Source organism: Phaseolus vulgaris, chromosome 6 (genome assembly GCF_051622355.1).
Source record: "Phaseolus vulgaris cultivar YP4 chromosome 6, ASM5162235v1, whole genome shotgun sequence".
NCBI classification, from domain to species: domain Eukaryota; kingdom Viridiplantae; phylum Streptophyta; class Magnoliopsida; order Fabales; family Fabaceae; genus Phaseolus; species Phaseolus vulgaris.
The window spans coordinates 37,013,287-37,038,560 of NC_143503.1; the positions used below are offsets into that span (position 1 = coordinate 37,013,287).

Genomic DNA, 25,274 nt, shown 5'->3' on the forward strand with positions numbered 1-25,274 from the left:
TTTAACATCACCTAAAACCTTTTTTGTCTCAAATATACACTTCTCACTTTTTAACCCTTATTCCATTATATGCAACAAATAACATAATTTATATATTAATTCACTTATATAGTCCATAAACCACACATAAAACCTTAATCCTTACATCTACCTTTACATTAAACTTAAAAATTAATTTTATAATTTTCAAATATTTATTTTTATATGTTTCTAATAACACCAATAAACTCCAAAGCATCATGTTATTATAACGTAACTACAGGAAATGAAACAAAATAATGTTTTTTACTTTAAAAATTATAAAACATATTGTATCCATTTATTTATTTTGATTACATCAGTTAGCTTATAAATCTTACATAATTTTTTGTCGACAGAGTAAAATAAAAATAATGCATGTTTTTCAATTTAACTCCGTAATATTAAAATAAATTCTCAATTTTAGTCAATAGAAGATAAAAAAAAATGTATTAATTTCTGGAAAAAGCAAAAATTGAATTTGATGGTCATTTATGGGTGTTATGAAGAGTTGGAAGATTTTGACGAAAGCTAAAAGTAGTTGAGTCTATTTTTGAGTGTTGTTCTTCCCTCATAATGATGCCATGAAATGCAGTTCCCTAAATAGCTTCACAGAGAGGAAACATGGACCCCACACTCCTCTTCAAACATCTGTGTATTCTACCTAAATTCTGCCCTTTCATAAATCACAATGTTTTTCTCCATTCATTTGGTTTTTAATTTTCTAGAACTAGTTTGGTGAATCATCATAAGAAAATAAGTTTATAATAGGTAACAACATAAGAAACTATTATCCCAAATTTTTTTTACTATATATATACAAAATAATAAACTAAAAGATTATACTTTTATTTTTTTTTACAAATTAAAAAATGTTATTTTAATTAATTATATAAACTTATATTTCATTCATACAACTATTTTATATTTTATATAAAAAATTATTTTATTCTATTATACTCTCCGTCCAATTTAATCTTACATCGATTAGAGATAAAAAAAATATGGATATAATCTCACCTTATAAACTAGTTTTATAAGATTAAATCAGTCTTAAAATTCATTTTTCGCTATAAGAAAATCATGAAATAGAAACCAATTTTTAGAGACCAAAATAATTAGTTGCAATAGTAACTAAATTAGAGACCATTTTAGAAACTAAAAAAAGAATTGATTTCTAAATTAGTTTATATTATTGTTAAATAGTTTATAAATTGTTATCTAATTAACCACCAATGTTTTAACTACCAATTATTTAGTTTCTAAATTTGGTAGAAAAACCTTGATTGTTAATTAGATACCAATTTAAAAACTATCTAACCATAATAGAAACTAATTTAGAAACTATTTATTTCTAGTTTCTAAAATGGTCTCTAATTTAGTTATTATTTAACTAATTATTTTGATATCTAAAAATTAATTTTTATTTCATATTTTTTTTAGTGTTTTAATATATATATATATATTAGAGTTAGTTATTATACGATTAGTTATATATTATACGATAGTTTTATGAACTTATCATATCACCCAAATATATTATACAAATCTCAACTTATAAAATTAATTGAATTAAGATTAAAATTTATTTTTTAATATTTTATATATATATATAACTCAGTTAACAAAATTAGGTATGGTTGATTGGAAATGAAAAAAGGTAAAAAGGGAAAGTATATAAAACATAATAATTATGGTAAGGTAGAGTAATAATAGTAGTATGAAGGTTGTTGAATAATGATTAATGAGCATTGTCTCGTCGTTCGTCAAACTCATACTTTGAAGCCAAAACTCCAACCCTAAACAATCAATCATTAATCTTAGTTCATTAAACATTATTTATAAATGAAAATTATTTTAAATTAATGAAATTGAAGTGGAAAGTACACTTTATTAAAAAATATTTAAATACCGTTTTGAAATATTGAATTGGTGTTACTGCCATTAAGAACTTTGACATAAACGCATAAAAAACGGAGAAAAAAATAGTAAATGAAGTACTAAACTTTGACATTGCTGTTGCTTCCAATTTATTACTATATTTGTTTTCCAATAATGAGTATCATGCATTTCACGTTTTTAAATTTCAGAATAACATTAAAAATATAAATTAAACAAAACTTATTTAAAAAACTAGTTCATAGCTCAAGTATTTTACTTAAAATTGAAAAAATATTGAATTATAAATGTTAAATACTTTTATGTTATTATTAACATTTTTCTCTAGTAAAATCAAATACATGTCTTATGAGTAGGAACTTTTAATCATACACTAACGTTTTTCTATTAAATTACACTACTAACATAAAATGAATAAGTGAATATATTTACGCAATATTTTGATATAAAATTAATTTAATTTTTTGAAAAAATATATATTTACGCATATAATTCTCTTTTTTTTTAATTTTGATTTAAAGATGATTTATTTTAGTTATAACTTTTACTTTAAAAATCCTTTTTAGTAAAAACTTAAAAAAGCAAAAAAAAAAAACAACATAAATTTCAATATTGTATGAAGAAACAAAGAGAATAACTAGTGAAAGATGTAGCTGCATCAATCTCAAAGAATATTGTCTTGGAAATGTAGAAGGAAGAAAAATACGATTACTTGAAACAAAGATAAAAAAAAGAAAATACAAATGAGATATAAGGTCAAACAAATAAGAATAATTAATAAGTATTTCAGATTAAAAGAAAATCATGTATAATAATTTCCCTTCCAACACCAAAAAAATATGTATAATAAATTATAAATTAAAGGTGGCATATCATAAAAAAAAATGCAACATTGATTATATTATTTATTAACATTTGTAGTACCGTATCACTACCTGGCATCTGTAATTTTTCAAATTATTAAATAAATCTGATTTATTTTTAAATAAACAATAAAAATGAAGAGAATAATGTATAATTTTAAAATAAATTAAAGAAAAATTCCTTGATTTTATTCAAACTAAAGATATGAATTCTAAATTATAATAAGATTAATAATACAATATATACACCGGAATGAATATAAGAAATACAAGTAAAGTCTAAAAATTAACATTATAGTACTTCAATTATTTACTACAAGTAATCAAATAAATTATATGTGATATATATTAATTTGTTATGTTAATGAAGGTTCTCACTCAAAGTCATATTCTAAGTTTCTTTTAGATTATTCTCTCAAAAAGGCTAAGATGAATTTGATCTTCTTACACATTATTATGACACGATTATATCAATTAATTAACACAAAAAATGAAATATTTTTATAAATTGGATGATATTATTTTGATCTGAACATGTTATTAGACTTTTTATATTTGAAAACGATATAATATTTTTCTTTTTTCAAGTTGTTTAGTTCATTAATAAAAAAAATGATATCTTATAAGAAATTACAGTGAAATTTACGTATCTGACAACGCGAGTTTTTTTAATAATATCACTTCTACAAGGAACACCACTTAACAGAAAAATAGGAAAAAAATGTAAATAAAAATTTAATTATAGAAAAAAGTATGAATTCATATAAAAGTTAGTCACTGAAATAAAACTTATAAAAAATTGGTATAAATTGTTAATAAAAAATCTTGAACATGTTGTTTATAAAAATCAGCCACGCAACAAATAGTTTAAATAAAACACAATAAATTATGGATAACTAATCAAACCATGTTTAAAAGGGTATAGAAAATTGAATAAAAAAAAAAGATGAGTTTGTGTCTAATAATATAAGAACCGATAATTTAGAAACCTCCATTTCAGCTGCATTTAAATATTGATTGAATCGATTTCATTACATAATCCTGAATTTTAGAAAGTCGTTGGTGGGTTTTCTTCTAATTAATTTGATGTGATTAGTTTGAATTTTCATAAAGTGTTTGGTAGAAGGAAAAACAAGTTCATTAAAAAATGTCCGAAAAAAAAAGGAGAAGAAAAAGAAATAATTATGATAATGATAATGGCAGAGAGAGTGAGCACATGATGGTGCTTGGCGCAACCTTTATGGAACCATTTCTTCACGGAGACCAAGTGGTTACATTAAACACAAAATTACCTTAACTATTAAAAAAATATTATTACAACTTTTAAATAAATAATTCAACAACGTTGCTTTTTATTTTTTTTACCTCAAGAATTACATTTAATGAAAGTTTGGAGTCCGGACATGAGGGAGAGAGAGAGAAGAGGGAGGTGTAAGAAATCCGAAGATGTTGTTGTTGCCATTCTGACCTAAAGCTCGTGTCTTTCTGCTTTGTTGTATCTTCTGCTGTGTAAAAGTGATCCCTTTCTGATTCATTTCTAGATTTCATCTCAGGAACTAGTGCTAATACTTCACCTACAGATCTCTCTATTCTGGGTACGTTCTCTCCCAAATTCAAAGTGTTTTCTTTTTTTCTTTCATTCTAACACTTTGTGGAGGGTTTCTTCAAATCTGGCTCTTTTTTAATTCTACTGGGTCTCTGTTGAAAATGCTGGGGGGGTAAAAAGTCATGGTTTTCAGTTTTGGTAAGTTTCTGGGAGGGAAATGGTGGGAGTAGAAATGGGGTTATTTTGTTTCCAGTGTTTGTGGGAGGCAAATCTCAAATGATGTAGTGGGATTTGAAGTTTTGATGAGTTTTCTTCTGACACTTTTTTGTGCTTTGCAGATGAAGGCTGGCTTTTGATCCGGCTTGGGAGTCTTGATCGACTTGATTTTAACTCCAAGTTGAAAGAGGTAGTTTCTTCTGGTCCTTGGTGTTGTCAATAATGGCCAAAGGAAAAGAAAATTGAAAGTTTTCCATTTCTGTACCTGCAAAATTGGCCGGTGAATTGGTGATATTTTTTCCAAATTTCTTGTAATTAATTAGTTTTTTGTGCCTATTTGCGATTTCTTTATAAATCCCAAATACGATTTGTAGGATAACTAAGCGATTGCTTTTTCAATAATGGCAGACACAAAATGATGGCATTTTTGCTTATGTATTTGTTACCACCTAATCATGATAATGCTGTTTTGAGCTATCCTTTTCGATTGGGAGTGATGACCAAATCTGTAGTCTTTGACACGCTTGTTGCTTCTGGCATTTTACTGTTTGCTGTTTAACCCTATTGACTTAAATTGTTGTCAATACATCTTTCATCAACTTCATGCCCATGGATGCTTAATTTGGAGAGTTTGAAAACACTGGTTGATGTTATAGGATAGAGTTTATTTTGGATTTTAGTCTTAATTTAAGAGAGTATTTTGGTTGGAAAGATGAAGATTAATAACTGTATTTGGTGAATGGCAGCCATTTGGTCACAGTGGTTGGATATAGTACATCAGAAGTTCACACATGAGATATATATATAATTATTCTTGGGATCCACCTGCAGAATGTCATTCCGCAGCATAGTTCGTGATGTGAGGGATAGTTTTGGGAGCTTGTCTAGACGTAGTTTTGATCTCAGACTTACGGGTCATCATAGAGGAAAATCTCAAGGATCGGTGCAGGATTTGCATGACCAACCTCTAGTGATTCAAAATAGCCGCTGGGCGAGCTTACCCCCAGAATTGCTATTTGATATCATTAGACGGCTTGAAGAGAGTGAGAATACATGGCCTTCTCGAAAGCACGTTGTTGCATGTGCTGCCGTTTGCCAGTCTTGGAGGAACATGTGCAAAGAAATTGTTAAGAGCCCAGAGTTCTGTGGCAAACTTACATTCCCCGTGTCCTTGAAGCAGGTTAGCTTTTTTTCTGTTGTAGAAGATTGATTCATTTTGATTAACCAAACTATTACATATATGGTGGTGGTTATAACAATGTTAGTTTATGGTGTGGTTTGAAGCAACACCCTGATTGTTTGCTCCTTTTGCTTTTCAGCCTGGACCACGGGATGGAATCATTCAATGTTTTATCAAAAGAGATAAATCTAATTTAACATACCACCTATTCCTTTGTCTCAGCCCTGGTAAGTTTTCTATTTATACATTTAGTTAATGCTTGGTTTTGTATGGTTGTATTGATCTGCCATACAAGCTCATGATTTTTTTTGCAAATTTTTATTCTGTCTGCATGTGTGTAGATCTTTGCATGAGTATATGGTTTGAGATCTGCATGAGATGGAACTTGCAATGCTGTAATTTATACTTGAAGCAATTACTGCTGCTAGTGTTAGAGGATAATTTTGGAAATGGGTTTTATAGATCAAGTTTCTATCCATATTTTCTCATTTTTTGCTCTAATCTGCCTTCACTCATTGCTCTGTGCATGGAAATCTGTTACTTCTATTATGATTGGTCTCTGTGTTTATTATTTCCCTTTATGGCCGATTTGAAGAAAGGGTCATCTTGTTTGATAGTCATTTAGTTGGGGGCAAACCTAGTTTTTTTGTCGTTTTATGTATGAATTGTCGTTGCTACCGTCATCAAAGTTTTATAAAGATATATTGTTGATAATCTTATGTAAACAGCCAAATACTTTATTTTTTAAATAAGGGGGATAATGTTAATCAGTGGTCATTCTTGTTTTACTTTGAGTTTTGCAGCTTTGTTGGTTGAAAATGGGAAATTCCTCCTTTCTGCTAAGAGGACAAGGAGAACAACTTACACTGAGTATGTTATTTCCATGGATGCTGACAACATCTCTAGATCAAGTAACACCTACATTGGAAAGCTGAGGTGAGTTTACTGCTTGCAAGTGTACACCTGCAGACTACGTTGTCTTTGACTTTATGCAAGGAGCCCCTTTTTGTGTCTTTTAAAAGAACTGTTAAAAGCATGATTTGAAAATTTAGAATAGGAGAGTGCATTCTATCTCCCTGAAGTATAATGGCAGAATTCATGATCTTGATGTCAACTTCAGTTGGTGAGAGATGTAAGCATTGTGACTGATATTATCTAATCAAACAACACTTTCCTAAATATCTATCTAAAGCAACAGTTCAGATTCTTATCCCATTGTTAGTTTCCCACAAGCCTATTTACTTGATATTTAATTTTGATGCTCTATTTAATACCCTTGTGTTCTAACTGATGAGATTTTGTTGGACTTCCAGATCAAATTTTCTTGGTACAAAGTTCATTATTAATGATACACAGCCTCCATACTCTTCGGCCCATATATGCCCTCCTGGGACTGGGAAGACGAGCCGCAGATTTTATTCAAAAAAGGTCTCGCCTAAGGTCCCATCTGGGAGTTACAACATAGCTCAGGTAACATATGAACTAAATGTGCTTGGGACTAGAGGCCCCAGAAAGATGCACTGTGTCATGCACTCGATACCGGCTTCAGCACTGGATGCAGGTGGCACTGTTCCAGGCCAGCCAGAGCTTCTTCCCCGTGCCCTGGAGGACTCATTTCGGAGCATCTCATTTTCGAAGTCTCTAGATCGCTCTATTGAGTTCAGCAGTTCACGGTTTTCTGAGATCGGGGAATCCTGTCTTGAGGACGATGATGGCAAGATGAGACCCTTGGTTCTGAAAAACAAGCCTCCAAGGTGGCATGAACAGTTACAATGTTGGTGCCTTAATTTTCGCGGCCGAGTAACTGTTGCGTCTGTTAAAAACTTTCAGTTGATTGCTGCCACCCAACCAGCTGCTGGTGCACCTACACCCTCTCAACCGGCTCCACCAGAGCATGATAAGATCATTCTTCAGTTTGGCAAAGTTGGGAAAGACATGTTCACCATGGATTATCGGTACCCTTTATCAGCATTCCAAGCTTTTGCAATATGCTTGAGCAGCTTTGACACCAAATTGGCTTGTGAATAAGATAAAATGATGATGAAGCAAAAGGGTTTAAGTGAGAGCTAATGAAACAGTGATGATGGTATCTTTCCCTTTGTTTTACTTTCCTTTTCCTATTTTCATTATCAGTGTCATGGGAATAGGCAATTGTTGTTACTCAGCTTCTGTATGACTCAATTGTAACCGTAGTGCATCTCTGATGTAATAGGATTTCAGAGCATTTTTAACATACAATGTTGCTATGTTTCTTTCTCAGTTGATTCTACCAACAGACCATCATTTAACATATATTAGGCTCTGCTGCTGTCTGCTACATGTTTGGTAATGGAGAGCTACATATAAACTGTCACATGGTGGTGTATGTGCTTGTACCTTCTATGCTGGGCACCCAATATATTCATCTAAAGACTTGTTTGGGAATCAGGAAAATAATGGTGCCTAAGGAGAATTATTGGCATGGGTTGTCTCAATGTTGGACCCATTCCAATAGTGATATTTCACTTGTTTTTGGAACATATTCATCATCTTTTGAGATTCACTTCAACTAATTATTGTAAAAACAAGTGACTGTGTCAGCAGCTTTGATAACACCACTTCAATTTCTGCTCCCAAATTAACATATCTATTGGATCTGGTCGTTTTAATTTGTATGCTTCTAAAACCTTTTCCATTTTCGTTTCTAACAGTTTCTATAAATGAAATTGTAAACCTTTAGCAAAAGTTTCTTTATTCTTAGAAGAATTTTCATTTATTCTTGAATCATTTTTACTTTAACTATTGATCAAGAAATAGTATCACTTTATATTCATTAACTAAAACCAAAAAGAAAATGAACACAATAAGGCCGAAAACATGAAATTTCTTTGTGGAATATTTTTGTCGAAAAATTGACTGAGCAATTTTAATAAGGTTTTCCTTTCCGATTAAGATTTTTCGATCCACTTACTTTAGGCAATAGAATCTAGTAAAATAGAAAAAGAAAACTTTTTTAAGATTAAAATCAAAGATACCCTAACAATATAAAAGTTAAAATATATTTTAGTCAAATATAAAAATAAAACTACTTTCACATAAGCAATAAGCAATGGATTTGAATTAGAAATAAAACAGTTTGTAATGGAAATGAAATATTCAACAAACGACTCATTTACTTGATAAAAAATATAAATGCAAAAGTAATGGTTATTTTAAAAAAATATTGTAATGGTTTGGCTAAGCTTTAATAACTTTTCATTTTTGTTCTCCTCTTATAATGTTAATAAAATTGGAGTGTTGAATTATAGCATAAAATGTGGATAATATGATTGAAGATATGGGACATTGTGTGTGGAAGTCAACTAAACATGTTGAGGCAAATGAATAAAGCAGCTCAAATGGTGAAACTATAAAATCTGATAAGTCAAACAATTATTAGCCACCAATGAACAATCCTAGAGCTTCAAATCATACACAACAACCACATAAAATTGAAAGCACCAATTTTATTTTTATTTATTATTATATTTTTTGGGAAAAACAAAAAATGCACCCATTAACACTTTTTTCTAGTTCAATTTAGATCACACTATATTAATAATAATCAATAAATAAAAATGAAAGATGTTATACTCAAATAATATTTTATTTCTCCTTATTCTTAGTACTCTGCTTTATTTTCAATAATATGATAGTTAAAAATATTTTTTTCCTATAAAAAAAACTAGTGTAAGTGTTTTTATAAGTTTATGCCTAAATAATTTTAATTTACAGAAAAAAATTATTTTATTTTTACTTTTTTCTTAAAAAATTATAATTTTTTTTCCCTATCATACCTTTTACCTATTTTTATTCTATTTGTAACACCAAAATGATCCTAAATATTTTAATTTGAAGTAGCAAGAAAATGATCTATTACATTCTCTTTGTTCCCCAAAGAAGAATAGTTTTTTTTATTTTTTCATTAAATTATTTTTCTTGCTTCAATAGACATCAAGAAAAGCAAGAAGTTTGTGAATTCGCCATTGCCCATTACCTCTGCCATACGCTTCCTTTCTTTGTCTGTTTCCAACTTCCTGTTTTCTTTGGATTTTCAGTTGTGTACGTTCCTGAAACCTGGTTTAAACCATAAAGGTACTTCATTTCTTGTGTTTTTCTTTTGATTCCTTGCATAGTGTGCCTGCATTTGATCTCTGGTGTTTTATTGTGTGGTCTTTAGAACATAATTGAATCTGGGTATTAGGATATTAACAGGTCTTAGCGTTATGTTAAGTTTCATTATTTTTTGTGAGGTTGATTGCTTTTCAGTGAGTTTGAAACTGAAGGAGATAAAAGTGATATGATTGAAATTGTGCTTTTTTTGAATTTGGATTTCTATTCCACTATCGTTGTTTGTTTGATTCCTTTGGTCAAAGGGATAATTTGATCACTTCAAGGCTTAACTAGTAGCACCTTCTATGTTGATTATGCTGAATTTTTTAGATTTTTTTACTCGTAATTGGGATGCAAGTTGAAGCAAGGAATGAGAACGCAGCTGTTTTTGATGGGTTCTATGTGATGTGGTGTTTGTCTACTGTTTTTCTGAAAGGGAATTTTTGTGAAGAGTTGTGACTTTTGACAATGTCCTCCGCTGATAATCACAGCCCTTCTCCACAAATTTCCTCCTTTGGCCGCTCTAAAAATCGTCTCAGGCAGGAACAGGTTCATTCTTTGGAAGAGAATCACAGATCCAGTACCCGGGATTCGGAGCTTGAATCATTCCAAAAGCAGGTTACTGATCGATTTGAGGAGCTGTTCAGGGTTAGTGATGATGAATTGCTCTCAATTGATTGGATACAGAAGCTTCTGAATGCATTTATCTGCTGCCATGAGCAATTCAGAGCTATTCTGTTGAACAATAAAGAGCAGCTCTCGAATTCCCCTCTGGACCGATCAATCTCTGAATTCTTTGAGAGGTTGGTGAAGGCACTTGACATTTGTAATGCAAGCCGCAACGGGATTGAGAAGGTTCGAGTGTGGCTAAAGCATTTGGAAATTGTGCTGTGTGCCTTGGGTTCAAATCAGAGAGCATTGAGTGAAGGCCAAGTCCTGAGGGCCAGAAAGGCTCTGATGGATTTGGCAGTGGCAATGTTAGATGAGAAAGATTGTGGTTCAGTTTTTCCTCAGCGTAACAGGTCTTTTGGGCGGCATAACACGAACAAGGATCATCGCCGCCACTTCACAGCTCTTTCTCGATCACATTCATGGAGTGTATCAAGATCTTGGTCTGCAGCCAAGCAACTGCATTCCATTGCAAGCAACTTGGTTCCCCCTCGTGGGAATGAAATTGTTGCAACAAATGGGCTTGCAATTCCTGTTTATACTATGAATTCTGTTCTCTTGTTTGTTTTGTGGGCTCTTGTTGCAGCTATTCCTTGCCAGGATAGAGGCCTCAATATTCAGATGTCAGTTCCACGGCAATTCTCATGGGGCGTCCCAGTTACTTCACTTCATGATCGGATCAAGAAGCGAGAGCGCAGAAGCTCAAATGGTTTGCTGAAGGAGATAAATCAAGTTGAAAGTTGTGTCCGGAACATGACTGAGTTGGTAGATTCAGTTCAGTTTCCACTGACAGATGAGCAGAAAATGGAAGTTAAGGAGAGACTGAAAGAGCTGAGTCTTGTTTGTGGAGCCTTAAGAGATGGATTGGATCCATTGGAACGGCAAGTGAGGGAAGTGTTCCGGAAGATTATGACTTGCCGAGCTGAGGGACTTGATTACACGAGCTAGGTACGTTATGCATGCAGAAACATAGACATTCACATAAACACTGATATGATATGAGACGATGAACATGGAGAAACATATTATCTCTCATGTAGACACATATCTATATATATTATATAATTATAAATTATATAAATTGACAGTAAATATTGTGTACAAGTATGTTTCAGTTTTTTTTTAACAGAAAGATATTTTTTCATGGCTTGTTCAAAATGATTTGTTCCTTATTTTTATAACCATACTAGAAATATAAAATAAGTTTGAATTTTTAGAAAATTAATATTAAAATTGTGTTAGAACCGTGTTAAAATTGTCAGAAATCCAATAAATATTTTTTGAATTGAACATTTCATTGATACATGTCATACGAGTGTATGTCACTGTGTGTCCAAAATGGATACGATATTTAAGATGAGTGTCTCCTAATACAATGTAATGGAACTGTTGCTTGCATGCAAATGTACATTTTACATCTTAACACCATTTTGGAAGGGGAAAGAGTGATTAAACCCGTTTAGCAGACAAATCAACCTTACTTGCAATGGATTTTTGTCAATACTTGTGAGAAACAATGATGATACTATTATTTGTATATTTATGATTTCCTTCATCAGTCACACACACCCCAAATGTTTCCTATGGACTATTGTCTGACAAAATTGTTTATGCTGTGATTCCAGAAATAGAAAGCAAATATCAGAGTCCTACTCTTGCCACGAGTCTTATTCTGATGCTGTCATTTTTTTCTCCTTAAGCTTAACAATATTTTTAGTCCCGTTAATTTGGATTACATGTGATTTTAATCTTTTGAATTTTTTTTAAGCTAATTACATTAATGATTTTTTAAATTAAACAAATTTGGTCTATTAATTGAGTTTGTTCTTTATCAACACCTAATTCTCATTTTCTACCCAATTTTAATAAATGAATTAAGTTATTTTAAACTTTTTATTGAAACTTCATCAACCAAAAAGCAAAGTTGTTTTAAATAGAATGATTTTGTTTACAGTTCTTGAACAAAAAATAAGTTATTTTTATCCTTATAATGTTTGACATGGCATGACTTGCCATTTGAAATGAATTTCTTTTATGTCCATGCAAATATGGAGATATTATTTTTTAGTTTATTCCATGAAAAATATACTAAATTTGTTTCTTGTTAGTGTGACTTGATAGTTCAACCTGCCATAGAAATCAGGTGAATAACGAATATTACAATTATCAAAATCTTTTAACCAAAAGTAGAGGGATTAGAAAAAAAGGGATATATTTATTAAAACATAACATATTTAAGCCTATCAATTATGTCCCCTTCAAATCCTAATTTCATATCTTACAAAATCTTTCAAATTTTGTTAATCACTGTTTTTAAACTATTTTATATCTCAACTATATCATAAACCTCAAAATATTTGAATAAAGAAAAGAACTAAATTAATTTGATATTAAAAATAAAAAATTAATTATTCTAAGAAAACTTAAAGACCATTATACAACTAAAAGAATGAAAAGTGTAACAATATTTTTACTCTAGAATATTTCCTTTTTGGTACAAAGTTGTGTATGACTGAGCATCAATCTTTTCCTACTAAGTTTGTTGATTAGCAACTTTACATAAATTTTTTCAAATTGAGAAGAAAAAAAGTTCAAATTAAGCTGAAAAGGAGTGGTGGTGTTATCAATAATTTTTTTTTGATGAGCAAGAAAATTTTGAAGTGAGAGGACAATTTTCTGCTTTTCTCTGTTGGATGATGATGAGTTGTTGAAAACTGAAGCAAGAGGGGAGAATAATTGATCCTTCTTTTGGCCTTTTGTAAACGTCCTATAGAATATGTTGGTTGAGTCAAAGACAAATTAACAGTGAGAAAGCGCAAAATGAGGCAGCTGATAGAATCAAACTATACTAAAGTGAGATAAATAATAATAAACACCAGAGTTGGACCGTAGACAGCGGCAAAACATTTGGCATCAAAACAGTTGACACAACACTGGACCACTCCAATTGTAAAGTGTATAGAAGAGATCATTTTTTACTTTTAGAACAAAATTCTTTGAATTTCAAAGTCTGTATACAAGGTGTTGCCTATTTTCCTAATCCTACACATGCTGTTGGTTGTGCATGAGCATGCCAATTCCAACGCAAAAAATAATTGCATTGCCATCTAAGGAGTGCTATGATCTCAATGCAGTATTCACAATGAATCTATTCACTGAGTTGTGGAAGTCGTGTGTGATGCAAATTCCATGGTATACTACTAATGCTAACAGAACAGCTCTGGAAAAGACCACATTATGAACTTGACAAAAATGTCACACTCCAAGAATTCAATGTGAGCAGCACGTCCAATAAGTGTGTTGAAGCTCCTCTTGCCGTAGGAGGAGGCTCCAAAGTTAATGTCACAGCGCATGACAACACGGTGGTCAGAGTTAGTTCTCATTTGGTCCAAGCAATTATTTAACATCTCCAGAAACACTTTCCCTTGTTTTGAGAAGTCCAATGTAGCTGCTGGACTCAGTTCTATTCTAGCAGAATGATATGGAACATAACCATCCTGACACGTAATGTGCAGAAAACATCATGACAAGGCTTTAGATATGCACAAGCTATGATAACAACTTCTGTATTACAGACATATAAAGGATGTTACCTGAGGTGAGGATAAAAGAATCACATTCTTAAAGTTTGTCAGTGTCTTCTTCTGTAGTACAAGATAACAACCAGTATTATACTTTGACAACCAAAACTCATAAAATATAAATTATATCCCTATGCTCTAACCCTGAATTGAATTGAATTGAATAGAAACATTTTCTGCAGCCTTCTCTTCTAATAATTAGAGACTTGGGATGAGAGAGCAATAAATAAGGCAAGGTAATATGAATTCAATACCTTTGAAAGATTGTAGATGAAGGTGTTCTCAAGATCATGATCATCAGTGAAAGTTAGTTGGTGGATGCATTGTGTGCCCTTGATCTTCTTCAAGAGCCACAATCCTGAATTGAATAGAGAGTTCGAACTATACATATAACCCAAGTGTGGACCAGATATAGAAACATATGTATACAAATATCTTAGATATGGCTCCATGATGCTTTCTGAAATAAAAATAAAAGAAGACACGTTAATTTCCTTAGTTTTAGTAATGTCGAACATGAAAGCTTTATATAAAAAAAATCCTAGTTCAAATTTTGACGGGTATTATCCTCCATTCCTTCAAAACTATGTAAATACCTGCCAAAGCAGCTCTGACAATGAGGTTCCCAATAGAATGACCAACAAAGCTGAGCTTAATATCTTTTAAGATTCCAACTCTTGAAGCTCTATCCATCTTCTTCTTCAGAAAAGAAATCACTTCCTGAGCAAGTCGTACTCCCATTTCCCTGAAGTCTTCAGAAGTTTTGTCTTCGTTTGACTCTGACATAAGAACCTGTATTTTGGGGTCTAATAAAAGCCACTGGTTCCGAATAAGCCGTAAATCTAAATGATGTCCCTGCTTGTTTAAGAGGAAGAGGGTGTACTTAGTCAAACGATCCAGTCAAAACACAAACAGAATACTAAAATAACTGAGGCTAGATTAAGAAGTAAAAGACAAGATCATCAAAGCAAACACCAATAACCAGAGGAAATAAGGAAGTTATATTGCATTTCTTCACGGTTCTCTTTGAATTACTGATCTAAATTACATGTTACTCATAAATTTTGAAAACTCGGGATTCATTGATATAATATATACTTGAATCTAAACAAGGCCAACAATCGAATTGTTTGTTACCATGGTTAGCAGGTAGGCTGCTACAGTTTTCAAATGAAAAAAGTAGTTTTCTTTCAAAGACAAATAAGTAGTTTGTTAACCCCAAAAAGTTAAAGGCCACTGGGTAAAATGAAATCAGGAAAGAAATGCGAAATGATAAAGCCACCGCAAGAATGTGAAGCATGCCTGAAACCCGTGTACAAAAACAACTACTCTCAAAACATGCTCATTTTGTTGTGGGTTATTCCCAGGCAACTTGATTAAGGCTCTAGATCCATTTTCCAGAATATGTTTATCTTCGTCCTCAAAAGGAAGGAAATATGACTTCACACTGGTGGAACGATACATGTTCTCCAAGCGTTCTACCGTAATAACAGGAACACGTAAAGGATCTTCATATATATACATGTCTTGAAGTGATCGATTGTTGATCTGCATTGAATACACACGGCAAAAACACAAATCATCAGGAAAAACAAAAGTTGTAATCATACACATTCCATAAGTAAAAAACCACTTGCCTTCATTTGTGCTATACCACGTCTATGAAGTTCGGCTCGCATTGTTGCAGTCTGAATGGGCTGAAAAAGAAAAGAGATAGAACATTTTTGAAGAATTTGTTAAGCCAATTCACTTAAAGACAATAAAATGATTAGTTTCAAACTCATCCGATAATTTATGAAGTTTATGAATCAGATATAGTGTATACTGTATAATTACATCATCATTAAACCTCCTTGTACTTGCTGATCTAACACGTAAGCTACGGTACAATGATGTCCCTTCAACTCCATTACTCATGTACTGGTGAGGCATATCAACCTTGGAGTACATCATCCATATTGACCACTCAGTTCTTCGATCATTAGCCCATGAGTTACGGAGAAATTCCAGTATCTTTGTTTTATTTTCCCTGACGAAGGGATGAGAATAAAATCGAAGAGAAAAAACATGTTATTGACTTGAGAGTGCTTAATGTTATGCTCTAAGATTTTCTCATAAAATACGTACCAACCTTAATCCTATTGCTAACAAAAAATGTTTAGTACCAACCTTAATGCTATTGCTAACAAAAAATGTTTAGAAAATAACTAAATGCCTGTAGATCAGGCTCCTTCATGCCTAATTATACCATGCAAAAATGAACACAGAAAGCAGCCTTTTCCAGATACCATAATGGTCATAACAGATACACAGACACTACAGCCTTAATTCATTGAAAATGAGGCTACAACGTCTCATAATTATTTGGATGTGTAATTACTACATAAATAAATTTGAGTATACCTGTGGAATTTCAGAAATGTATTCCAGATATGTAAGAGCTGGTTCCCAACAGACTGGAAGGGTTTCAGCATATCATCCCAAGACTGTTGAAGGTTAAGTATGATTGAGTGAGCAAAAAATCTAAAGCATTAAACGGGCATAACAGATAATGAAGCATTCACTTTGCCAGGATTAAGTACCTCAGCACTGATTTTTGTCCCATCAGACAGTTGAAGTGATGTCTCATCATCAGTACTTTTGTAATGAGCAGGAGAAGGAGAATTTAATGACTTAGTACCATCAAGCTCAAAATTAATTCCGGCCAAATCAATAGCTTGGTTAATTCCTCTGCTTATTCTTATTAGGTCATCAACCAGGATATCATGTGCAGCCCTCAATTCTTTGACGACCGCAGCCTGGTTTGAAAGAATGAGATACAACTGTAAGCAAATATATATTAAGATAAAAGTTGTAAGAAATTAAGAATCTTAACCAATACGGTAAATCACATTTACAATTCAACTTAAACAATTTAACGAAGCAAGGAGCACTACTATGCAGTTATAAAAGATTTTCTATCTTAACAGAACACACCTTGTTTAACCTGAGGTAGTCTTCACGGCATGTTTCTTTAGAAGCCAAAGAATTACTGGTACAACAAAATTAACATTTTTCAGAACAGAAGTTATGGTAATGCAATGGTTGCTACTTGAACCATAAAATATGAGTTCTGACAAACCTGGGTACCTTCAGTTGTGGTGTGTGATAACCAGATTTTAGTAGACTGATATGAACACTAGTATCGACAAGAACTGCATGGAAAGCATCAAAATATACAGGACAATATGAATGCAATCCCAGAAGAGCTTTCGGAGGGATTCTATACTCATGAACTGAAGCCGCACATGTATCCAATGAACTTTGTATCTCGGGCCTGCTCAATTACATGACAGTTTTAGAAGTCAGATCAGAACCTCTAGTCATCATATCAACTCCAGTTCAATCAGTGTCCCAGCTGTAACTTTCACTCAATTAACAGAACATGAGAAAGAGTATCATTAACTAACCCCATTTCAGGTGTTGGAGTGTGAAAGAGCTCAAACTTCAAGATAACAGCAGAGGATTTCCCCTGTGGATAAAAATAATCATCAGCTCAGATATTTGTCATAGAGAATAAAAAAATTTAACTATATGCCACTTCAAAACATGAATAAGTTACAACAGATTTACATTTTTTATATATTATCAAAAGGGCAGAAGAATAATTGAGAGGAGGACATAAACTGAAATGAAAACATCAACTCAATAGTGCAATAAAGCCATACAGTTCCTTTGCTAATTAGCAATAAAAATTCCCTTGAAAAAAATTATCCTTTGAAAGTGAACATATACAATGATGAAGGGTAAAAGACACCCTTGAAAATATGTCCTCCTTTACAACCCAATATTCCACGGAATTGCATGGCTTCTGATTTTACAACTGAAGATATCTGGATTTGAGAAAATGTTTTTTCTGTTCTACAATATATCCTTATTGCTTCTGCCATCAGCTTATTGAGTGAGATGAAGAAAGGTAGTAACTATCATCAAATATCAAGGTAATTTAGTTAAAATTTGATGTCAGGTGACCTGCACTTAGGTACACAGCTTTGGATAAGCAACTTTAGAGATATCACCACACATAATAGTCAATCCATGTTTATGTACTGATTTTGACAAATAAATACATTAATACATTAAATTTGTCATGTGTCAACGATCATGATCGTGTATGTCTTTAATCTTTAATGAGATCTTTGTATCTGTTCTTCCTGTAGTTATTTGTCACAAATTATTATTTAGATTTTCATTATGTTGTCCGAAGCCTGATAATTTCTGCTTCTTTCAAGAATTTTAAAATTATCCACATGATGTCAGCAAAATTGTTATTTTGATCACATAGAAAGCTTCATAAGATCATATGGTGCCTAAAATTTGTGTTGGTTGTGATTGGACTGTTTCTAACACTGTTTTTGTACTTGACTAAGACTGTTAGTTGTGTTGATTAGATGACTAAAACAAAAAGGTCATCCTTCATTGCTTGTGTATACTACAGGATATGGTTTATACTTAAAAATAACAGCGAGAAATTAGAAGTTACCTCATGTACGCCATAAGATAGATAGAATGAGATCATTATAGAAAGAAATACATCCTGCCTTGCATATCTGATCCGGAATGATGGTGTTGAAAAACTGTTATCTTTATCATCAATCATCCAAACTCCACAAAAATTTTCAGTGGTAACTTCAGGAGCTGCAGCTCAAAGAAAAGATAAACACAAAGGTTTTACTCTGTCTAAGAAAATATTGTGCTAGACGGCAAACTAACTGAGCAAAAAAGTAAACACCCAGCATATCCAGTGTGCTAGTTCTAATGTCTCAAAAATCAAAGCGTAAGGCAGTTCAAAATAGTAGGCATAAAGAATTTCAGAACATATTCCAATCAAGAATAATATGAAGTTGAATACAAAAAATATAATGAAAAACACTGGCAAAATCATTGAGGGAACAAAAAGAATAAGTTTGGAATGGTTAAATAAAAATTATGATAAGCTCAAAGAGCCAAACCTAAGTTGCTCGTAAAGAAAATATAAAAAAGAGAACGGAAGAAAAAACAAGAAAGTTCTGTTCTAATTTCCTAAGCCGAAAAAAAGGCATAAACAAGTTAGTATCAATTTGTCGCTCATTGATATCATATAACCCTTTCTTCCGAAATTGAAACCTAATTATAAAACCTTCAACCATTTGTTTCCAAACTAAATAATAGATTTCCCCAACTTCAGCATAGCATAATGAATATACTTACAAGTGATGCACATGTTAAACTCTATTCAGCAAAACAAACAGAATACCACACTCATCAGTCATCACAACTTATCACTTGTAAAAAGTTGAAATAGACCTACTTAAAGTATGTAGGTTCCATATTAGAAAATATTGGTGGGCAAATCCCAAACACACCCACCCAAAAGGAGCCCTTAAACATCACAGGCACAGCATATCAGGACCAAAACAATTAAGTCTCAGTTAATTAAATAGATTGTTACGGCAAACCTAAAGTCAACAACTACAAAAGCCTTATCACATGAATAGCCCCACCGGACCGGGCTGATTAACTACCAAATTCTCAAACTGAAGAACATAACTGCAACTAAACACAACATTTCAAAATATCAGGAATATATTTCACCTTCATACTGAACAACCCGTGCAGGAATCCCGGGATAGGAGTCAGCATCGTCCTCCCATCTCATGGTAACCTTGATTCTGTACCATCTGCACAGCAATAACAAGAACAAAAAAGCGTAAAAAATAAGTTTTTAATTGTACATAAGACATAACCACACGAATGGCATAAATTAAAGCTTACCCTTGTTCGAAAAGGTCGAGATTGTGAAACCTGTGAATGTAAACAGCAACTTCGTGAACAGCATCCAGCATAGGTAGTTGGTGATTTGGCCTACCAGAGGGAGGTTGGTGGGCATTGAGCAACCTTTTGGTCGACAAATTGGTTTGATTCAAACCCACAAACCATCCTAGTCTCTGAAACATATGTAGGGTGTGGTGCAGGCAGACACAGTGATACAGAATACCCAAATGATCATCACTTAGAATTTCAATGGAAGTTGAGCAAAACCCATACGGTGTGAATAAAAAAGAAAACAACTTTGGTATCCCCACCTCACAGTTGCTTAAAACTTCACATGTAAAATATGAAGGGTGAGAAGAGAATGTGTGTGGGGTGAGGGGATTTGATTAGTTAGAGTTGGGAAAAGTTGGGACGAAAGTGGAATAGGGGAATGGAGTGTAGGCGTGGAAACAACAAGAACAAAGCATAGCAATAGTAATAATTTTTTTTGGATTAATATTAAAATTAAAAAAGAATGGTTTTGGCTGGCAATGAGAGCACAAGAGAGGGACCCAAAGAGCATCATTTTCGTCAACCCTTTATCGCAGGTGATGTTTTGCTGTTTTTTAATCCCAAAAAAGATCAAAAAAAGGTAACTTTGAAAATGGCACCAAGGCATGCTGTCGTGTCGGTGCTGACACACCCCGTTTCTACTTTTCCTTTCATCAACATTTTCAACTGTACAGATCGAAATTCACGGGCAGTTTCCTCCTCCATTTTCTACTGTTTCTTTACTCTCTCTCTCCTTTGCTTTCTGTTATTCTTCTTCATACCATTCTTACTCGTCTCATCATCTTATTATCCACTCAAATATCTTTTTCTTTCATCAAAACTTATGTATGAAATACACTGACGAAGTATATATAATATATAAAATATAGATAAAAAATACATATTTATATATTATATAATTGATAAAAAAAATTTGTATGTACAAGTATCTTCTATATTATTTTTTAGAGTAGACAAATATTTTTCATTATTAGTTCAAAATAATTTGTTTCTTATTTTTATAATAATAATAATAAATTTATATAATAAGTTTGAGAATTTAGAAAATTAGTGTACTTTAAAAAAAAACTGTGTTAGAACCGTATTAGAATTGTCATAAATCCAACAAAATACTTTTAAATTGGATACTGATATGTGTCCTAGAAGTGTCATATCGGTGTTCGATATGTCGATATGAGTATCTGACTTAAGAGAAGTGTCATAGCTTTATACATCACACTATTTCAATTTCTTATCACAATATAAGGATATTTTAAAATAATATTTATCATTTTAATTATTTTTATTATACTTATAGAGCATTTAAATTGAATTTTTATATTACTTTATGGTTTTAAAAAAATTAACAGTTCACATTAAAATAAAAAACGTAAATATGTATATGCACAACTTTAAAAATATAGAATTATTATTTTCCTCACTCTTTCAACTAATTGACTGCTCAATTTTGCTGGGATTGGGAGCATATAATTTGTTTTATTATTCTTTTTCTTTTTTCTAATTTCAAGAGATTGCTAGTTGTTATGAAAAGTAAAAGAGGTTAAACTTGTTGGTTTTGTTTCCATTTTTTTTACATATTTGACCATTGAGTTAGTGTTAATATTTATGAGGTGGGTTACTTTTCTTACCTTCATTTGATTAGTTTAAAATCAATTTTAAATAATAAAAATCAAGTTAACAAGTATTTCTTACAAAAATAGAATTTCATCTTTTTCTAATGTTATCTATAATATTTTTATTTTGTTTAAAATACATCAAAATAATAATAAAAAAGTATGAGTGTGCATCAGGGCTCTCCATCCTTTTCCACTAATGTTTCAAATGGATATATCATTAGATGGACGTGTGTAATTAATAAAATGATTCTATTTTATATATTTTATGTGTGTCAAAGTTATTATGAAGATATTTTTGAAATATATTTTCAATATTATAAGTTAATAGATATGATTAAATATTTAGATTTTTAACGATACATTGAACAAGACAGACGAATGTATCACGATAGATATTTTTTTATGTTAAGAGTGAGAGTTATTAATACTCAACTAAAAATATAAAATCGTCTTGTTATATGAAGTTTTTATATATTATGTGTCTCAAATTAAGGTAAATTATAACACATAATATTAAGTTACTTATAGATATCTGTTTTTTTTTATGAACTTAATGTTATTTTTCTAAGTAAATATTCTTTATTTCTGTTTATGTTTATGTAAGATACTATTTTTAATACTCAGGTGATCACATTAAATATGTATTAATGTTACTATGTATTTAATTCAAATAGTAAATTAATTTTTTTATCATATTTTATGACATATTTTTGGCTAAAGTGTGTAAATTTACAGGAAAAAATTAGAAATAAAATAATATTAATATATATATATATATGAATGATTTATACTTATATTACTGAGTTTTTTTAGTGTTACATATAAAAATAATAATGAATTTAAAAGTAATATCAAAGTTTGAAATTACTTAATATCATCAAATTATTAGAAAAGAGAAAAAAAAATAAAAAAAAATTGGTGTATAATCTATAAAAAAATATATACTTTGGACGATTTCAAATTCATATGATAAATATGAAAAAGAAAACACGATCAAACATTTTTTTTCCATGTATGTTTGATGCGAAAATTAATAAATAGCCATATTCATATTCAATTAATAAATAATTTGCAAAAAATGTAAAATTACAAATATTACATAGTTTAAAATTAAAGTTACGCCATAGTATGTTTTATATAAATTTGAAATGAAACAATAATAAATAATTTTTGCAATGATTTTGTATCCTTAAATAAGAAACATTAATCTTTTTTTACTAAAAAAAGGTAATAGGATTTAAGATTTATACAAGTAAAAAATGTTCGTTAATAAAGTAATCATTGTTTTAAATTATATATATATATATATATATATATATATATATATATATATATATAGATATATGTATACATATATCTAGATATATGTATAAATCCTAATGAAAAGTCGTATAGTTTATATAATTATATTTTAATTGATAAATTGAATAATCTCTTGCAGCTTCGCTTTCTGTCTCTGTTTCAGATAAAAAAAGATTGTTTCCAATAATTATCACTTTACATATTTAATGATACATTAAATACTTTTCTGGATTATGCTTAATTAATACTCCCTGCATTTATTAATTCATGTATCAAAATCTTAAATGTAAAGGAGAGAGAATTTATTAAATACAATAAATAGTACTATTTAAATAAATATATTTATTACATATTTGTAACGACATATTTCTCTTTTTTTAACTGACTTATTTTTTAATTATTTATTTATCGTTTTCAATGTTTAAAGTAACAATTATATCCTTTCCTTTTATCTATTTTTTTATTTTCTATATATACATATATATATATATATATACTTTAGTAAAATAGAAAATCCCATATCTATTCAATTAGGAATGATAAAAAAATATTTATTTTTCTACTAAAAAACCTGGAAAAGCAAAAAATGGCGTAGTTAATAACATTATGCATAATGTTAATATCAAAATAATAAATATAATTAATGTAAAAATATCGTCAGACATAATTAATATCATTAAATTTAATTACATTCAAAAACTAGTGTCAAATTATTACACACATATATATATATATATAAGTAATATTTTTAATACTATTACACTCTGGTTTTCACATGTTATTTTTTAAAATTAATTGAATTAAAAAAATAACCATAATAATAACAATAGTTTTTCTGACATAATAATAATTCCACTATTTTACTTTTCAATTATAATTTTCCTATCATTACTATCTTGCATAATAATAATAATAATAAAAATAAAATAAAAAATAATGTTAGTTGTATAGTAGATTATGCAATAATAATCTTAAAATAACAATAATGATAGATTGTTTATCATGGATAAAATTAATGTTTTAATTAAGGTTATCATTTACAACAAAAATTATAATTAAAAAAATACTAGCTTTTCTTATCCAACTTTCTTCACTCTTCACATTATATATAAGAAATGGAAACAAAGAAGGAATAAAAATACCTAAAAAACTTATTAATTAGTTCAAAAAATTCCATCGTAGTCACAAAACATCCATAATTGCATTAAATATCACCAAAACCCTTTCTCTAAAACAAAACTTTTCTATATGTATGTAACTTACTTATAACTCTCAACAAGAATAAGAAGGTATTGAATTCTTCTAATTGTTGCTAGATAGTAGAGTTTGAAGAAATGACAAGAGAAAAAAGAGAAGAGCAAAGTACTCAAGAAAAAGAAAAAATAATAAGAGATGAAAGAACGTAAAGAAAACATTGAAGCAGAAAGTTATCTTAATATATTGAGATAATGAATTGTTCTATTCACACCACTCAAATATATGTTCACCCTTTCATGCTAAACGTTTTTTAATTTTCATAACTAGATTTCCCGTGCAACAAGCCCAAACTCACAAAGCTTTACTTTAGGCACCACTCCTAAAATTGTCTCCACTCCCAAATAAAACACCTTAATGAATACTAAAACTAGCTCTCACACACATCTAATACATATTTTAAATACTCGTTTGATTAAAATAAAAAAATTTAGACCTAATTTAAGTTTAACTATCAATTTTCAATTTATTCCATTCACTCATATAAAAACAACTCATCACCGTACTATTAAATATCTAGAATAGTATTTTTTTATTTGAGGTGAATCACTTTTTTTTTTCTTATACCACTGGAACATATTCTTCAGATATTTTTTTTAATAATTATATTTTTTTTATCGATAAAAATAATTAAATAAATAAATATGGTTCAACTCTTATACATCTTGAATACAATCAACCTAACAAAACAAAACAAAGACAATGTCCCCTCTCAAAACAAACACACAAATACCTGATCAATATAAAATAAATAACTTATTTTCAATCAAAAACATAATATCAGGAGATCAAGACATCACTTTGGAGGTAATTCAAAACCAAAACTTCAATTGAGCCGATAAGATTTCAGAATTATTGATCTTTCCTCCCTTAAAAATGTGTTTATTTCGATGTCATCAAAAGTCACTTACCAAAACAATCCCGACACTTTTAAAAACTAAATTGAGAGATATAAAAACAACCAACAGAACTGAAGTGCAATTCACCCGACAGATTTAATAATTATTCCGACAGATTTAATAATTACATAATATTGTTGTTATTAATTTATCTGATTAAAATTGTTACATAAACGTTGGTTAAGAGAAATAAAATATATTGGAACCCACCATTCGTAAATAAATGTGATTCCTTTTAAATTTGAAATTCCCATAT

General features: G+C 30.4%; 3 protein-coding genes across 6 annotated transcripts; 2 read left to right on the plus strand and 1 right to left on the minus strand.

Annotated features, from left to right (window-relative positions):
• Positions 1-3,981: 3,981 nt before the first annotated feature.
• Positions 3,982-8,014, plus strand: TLP10 (tubby like protein 10). 2 transcript variants are annotated; one of them, XM_068641189.2, is made up of 6 exons: positions 3,982-4,375; positions 4,665-4,732; positions 5,374-5,722; positions 5,862-5,949; positions 6,526-6,658; positions 7,036-8,014. In XM_068641189.2, exons 3-6 carry the CDS (start codon positions 5,375-5,377, stop codon positions 7,748-7,750), a joined length of 1,284 nt encoding a protein of 427 aa, XP_068497290.1. In that variant the 5' UTR covers positions 3,982-4,375; positions 4,665-4,732; position 5,374; the 3' UTR covers positions 7,751-8,014. The 2 variants fall into 2 exon arrangements, with proteins under 2 accessions (XP_068497290.1, XP_068497291.1); XM_068641190.2 differs by having other exon boundaries at positions 4,135-4,375; positions 5,289-5,722.
• Positions 8,015-9,589: 1,575 nt separating this feature from the next.
• LOC137832836 (protein BYPASS1-LIKE) lies at positions 9,590-11,626 on the plus strand. 3 transcript variants are annotated; one of them, XM_068641192.2, is made up of 2 exons: positions 9,590-9,835; positions 10,184-11,626. In XM_068641192.2, the coding sequence occupies exon 2, from the start codon at positions 10,322-10,324 to the stop codon at positions 11,468-11,470; it is 1,149 nt and encodes a 382-aa protein (XP_068497293.1). In that variant the 5' UTR covers positions 9,590-9,835; positions 10,184-10,321; the 3' UTR covers positions 11,471-11,626. The 3 variants fall into 3 exon arrangements, with proteins under 3 accessions (XP_068497293.1, XP_068497294.1, XP_090159647.1); XM_068641193.2 differs by having other exon boundaries at positions 9,694-9,835; positions 10,212-11,626; XM_090303521.1 differs by having other exon boundaries at positions 9,694-9,835; positions 10,290-11,626.
• A 1,843-nt stretch (positions 11,627-13,469) lies between these two features.
• LOC137832835 (uncharacterized) lies at positions 13,470-20,425 on the minus strand. The gene is made up of 15 exons (XM_068641191.1): positions 19,897-20,425; positions 19,717-19,802; positions 18,626-18,780; positions 17,553-17,614; positions 17,225-17,419; positions 17,080-17,134; positions 16,686-16,901; positions 16,507-16,589; positions 15,940-16,132; positions 15,741-15,800; positions 15,406-15,651; positions 14,700-14,958; positions 14,358-14,563; positions 14,116-14,166; positions 13,470-14,019 (listed from the first exon to the last, which is right to left on the minus strand). The coding sequence occupies exons 1-15, from the start codon at positions 20,076-20,078 to the stop codon at positions 13,729-13,731; spliced, it is 2,340 nt and encodes a 779-aa protein (XP_068497292.1). The 5' UTR covers positions 20,079-20,425; the 3' UTR covers positions 13,470-13,728.
• Positions 20,426-25,274: the final 4,849 nt, after the last annotated feature.

Bases quoted from the DNA above. Each gene is read 5' to 3' on its own strand.
- TLP10 (XM_068641189.2), top strand. From the start codon at position 5,375: ATGTCATTCCGCAGCATAGTTCGTGATGTGAGGGATAGTTTTGGGAGC. The intron at 5,723-5,861 runs GTTAGCTTTTTT...TTTGCTTTTCAG, and splicing joins TCCCCGTGTCCTTGAAGCAG to CCTGGACCACGGGATGGAAT. The intron at 5,950-6,525 runs GTAAGTTTTCTA...TGAGTTTTGCAG, and splicing joins ATTCCTTTGTCTCAGCCCTG to CTTTGTTGGTTGAAAATGGG.
- LOC137832836 (XM_068641192.2), top strand. From the start codon at position 10,322: ATGTCCTCCGCTGATAATCACAGCCCTTCTCCACAAATTTCCTCCTTT.
- LOC137832835 (XM_068641191.1), bottom strand. From the start codon at position 20,078: ATGTTTCAGAGACTAGGATGGTTTGTGGGTTTGAATCAAACCAATTTG. The intron at 15,652-15,740 runs GCAAGTGGTTTT...TATTCAATGCAG, and splicing joins GTGGTATAGCACAAATGAAG to ATCAACAATCGATCACTTCA. The intron at 14,564-14,699 runs GTATTTACATAG...TTTTTATTTCAG, and splicing joins TGTCAGAGCTGCTTTGGCAG to AAAGCATCATGGAGCCATAT.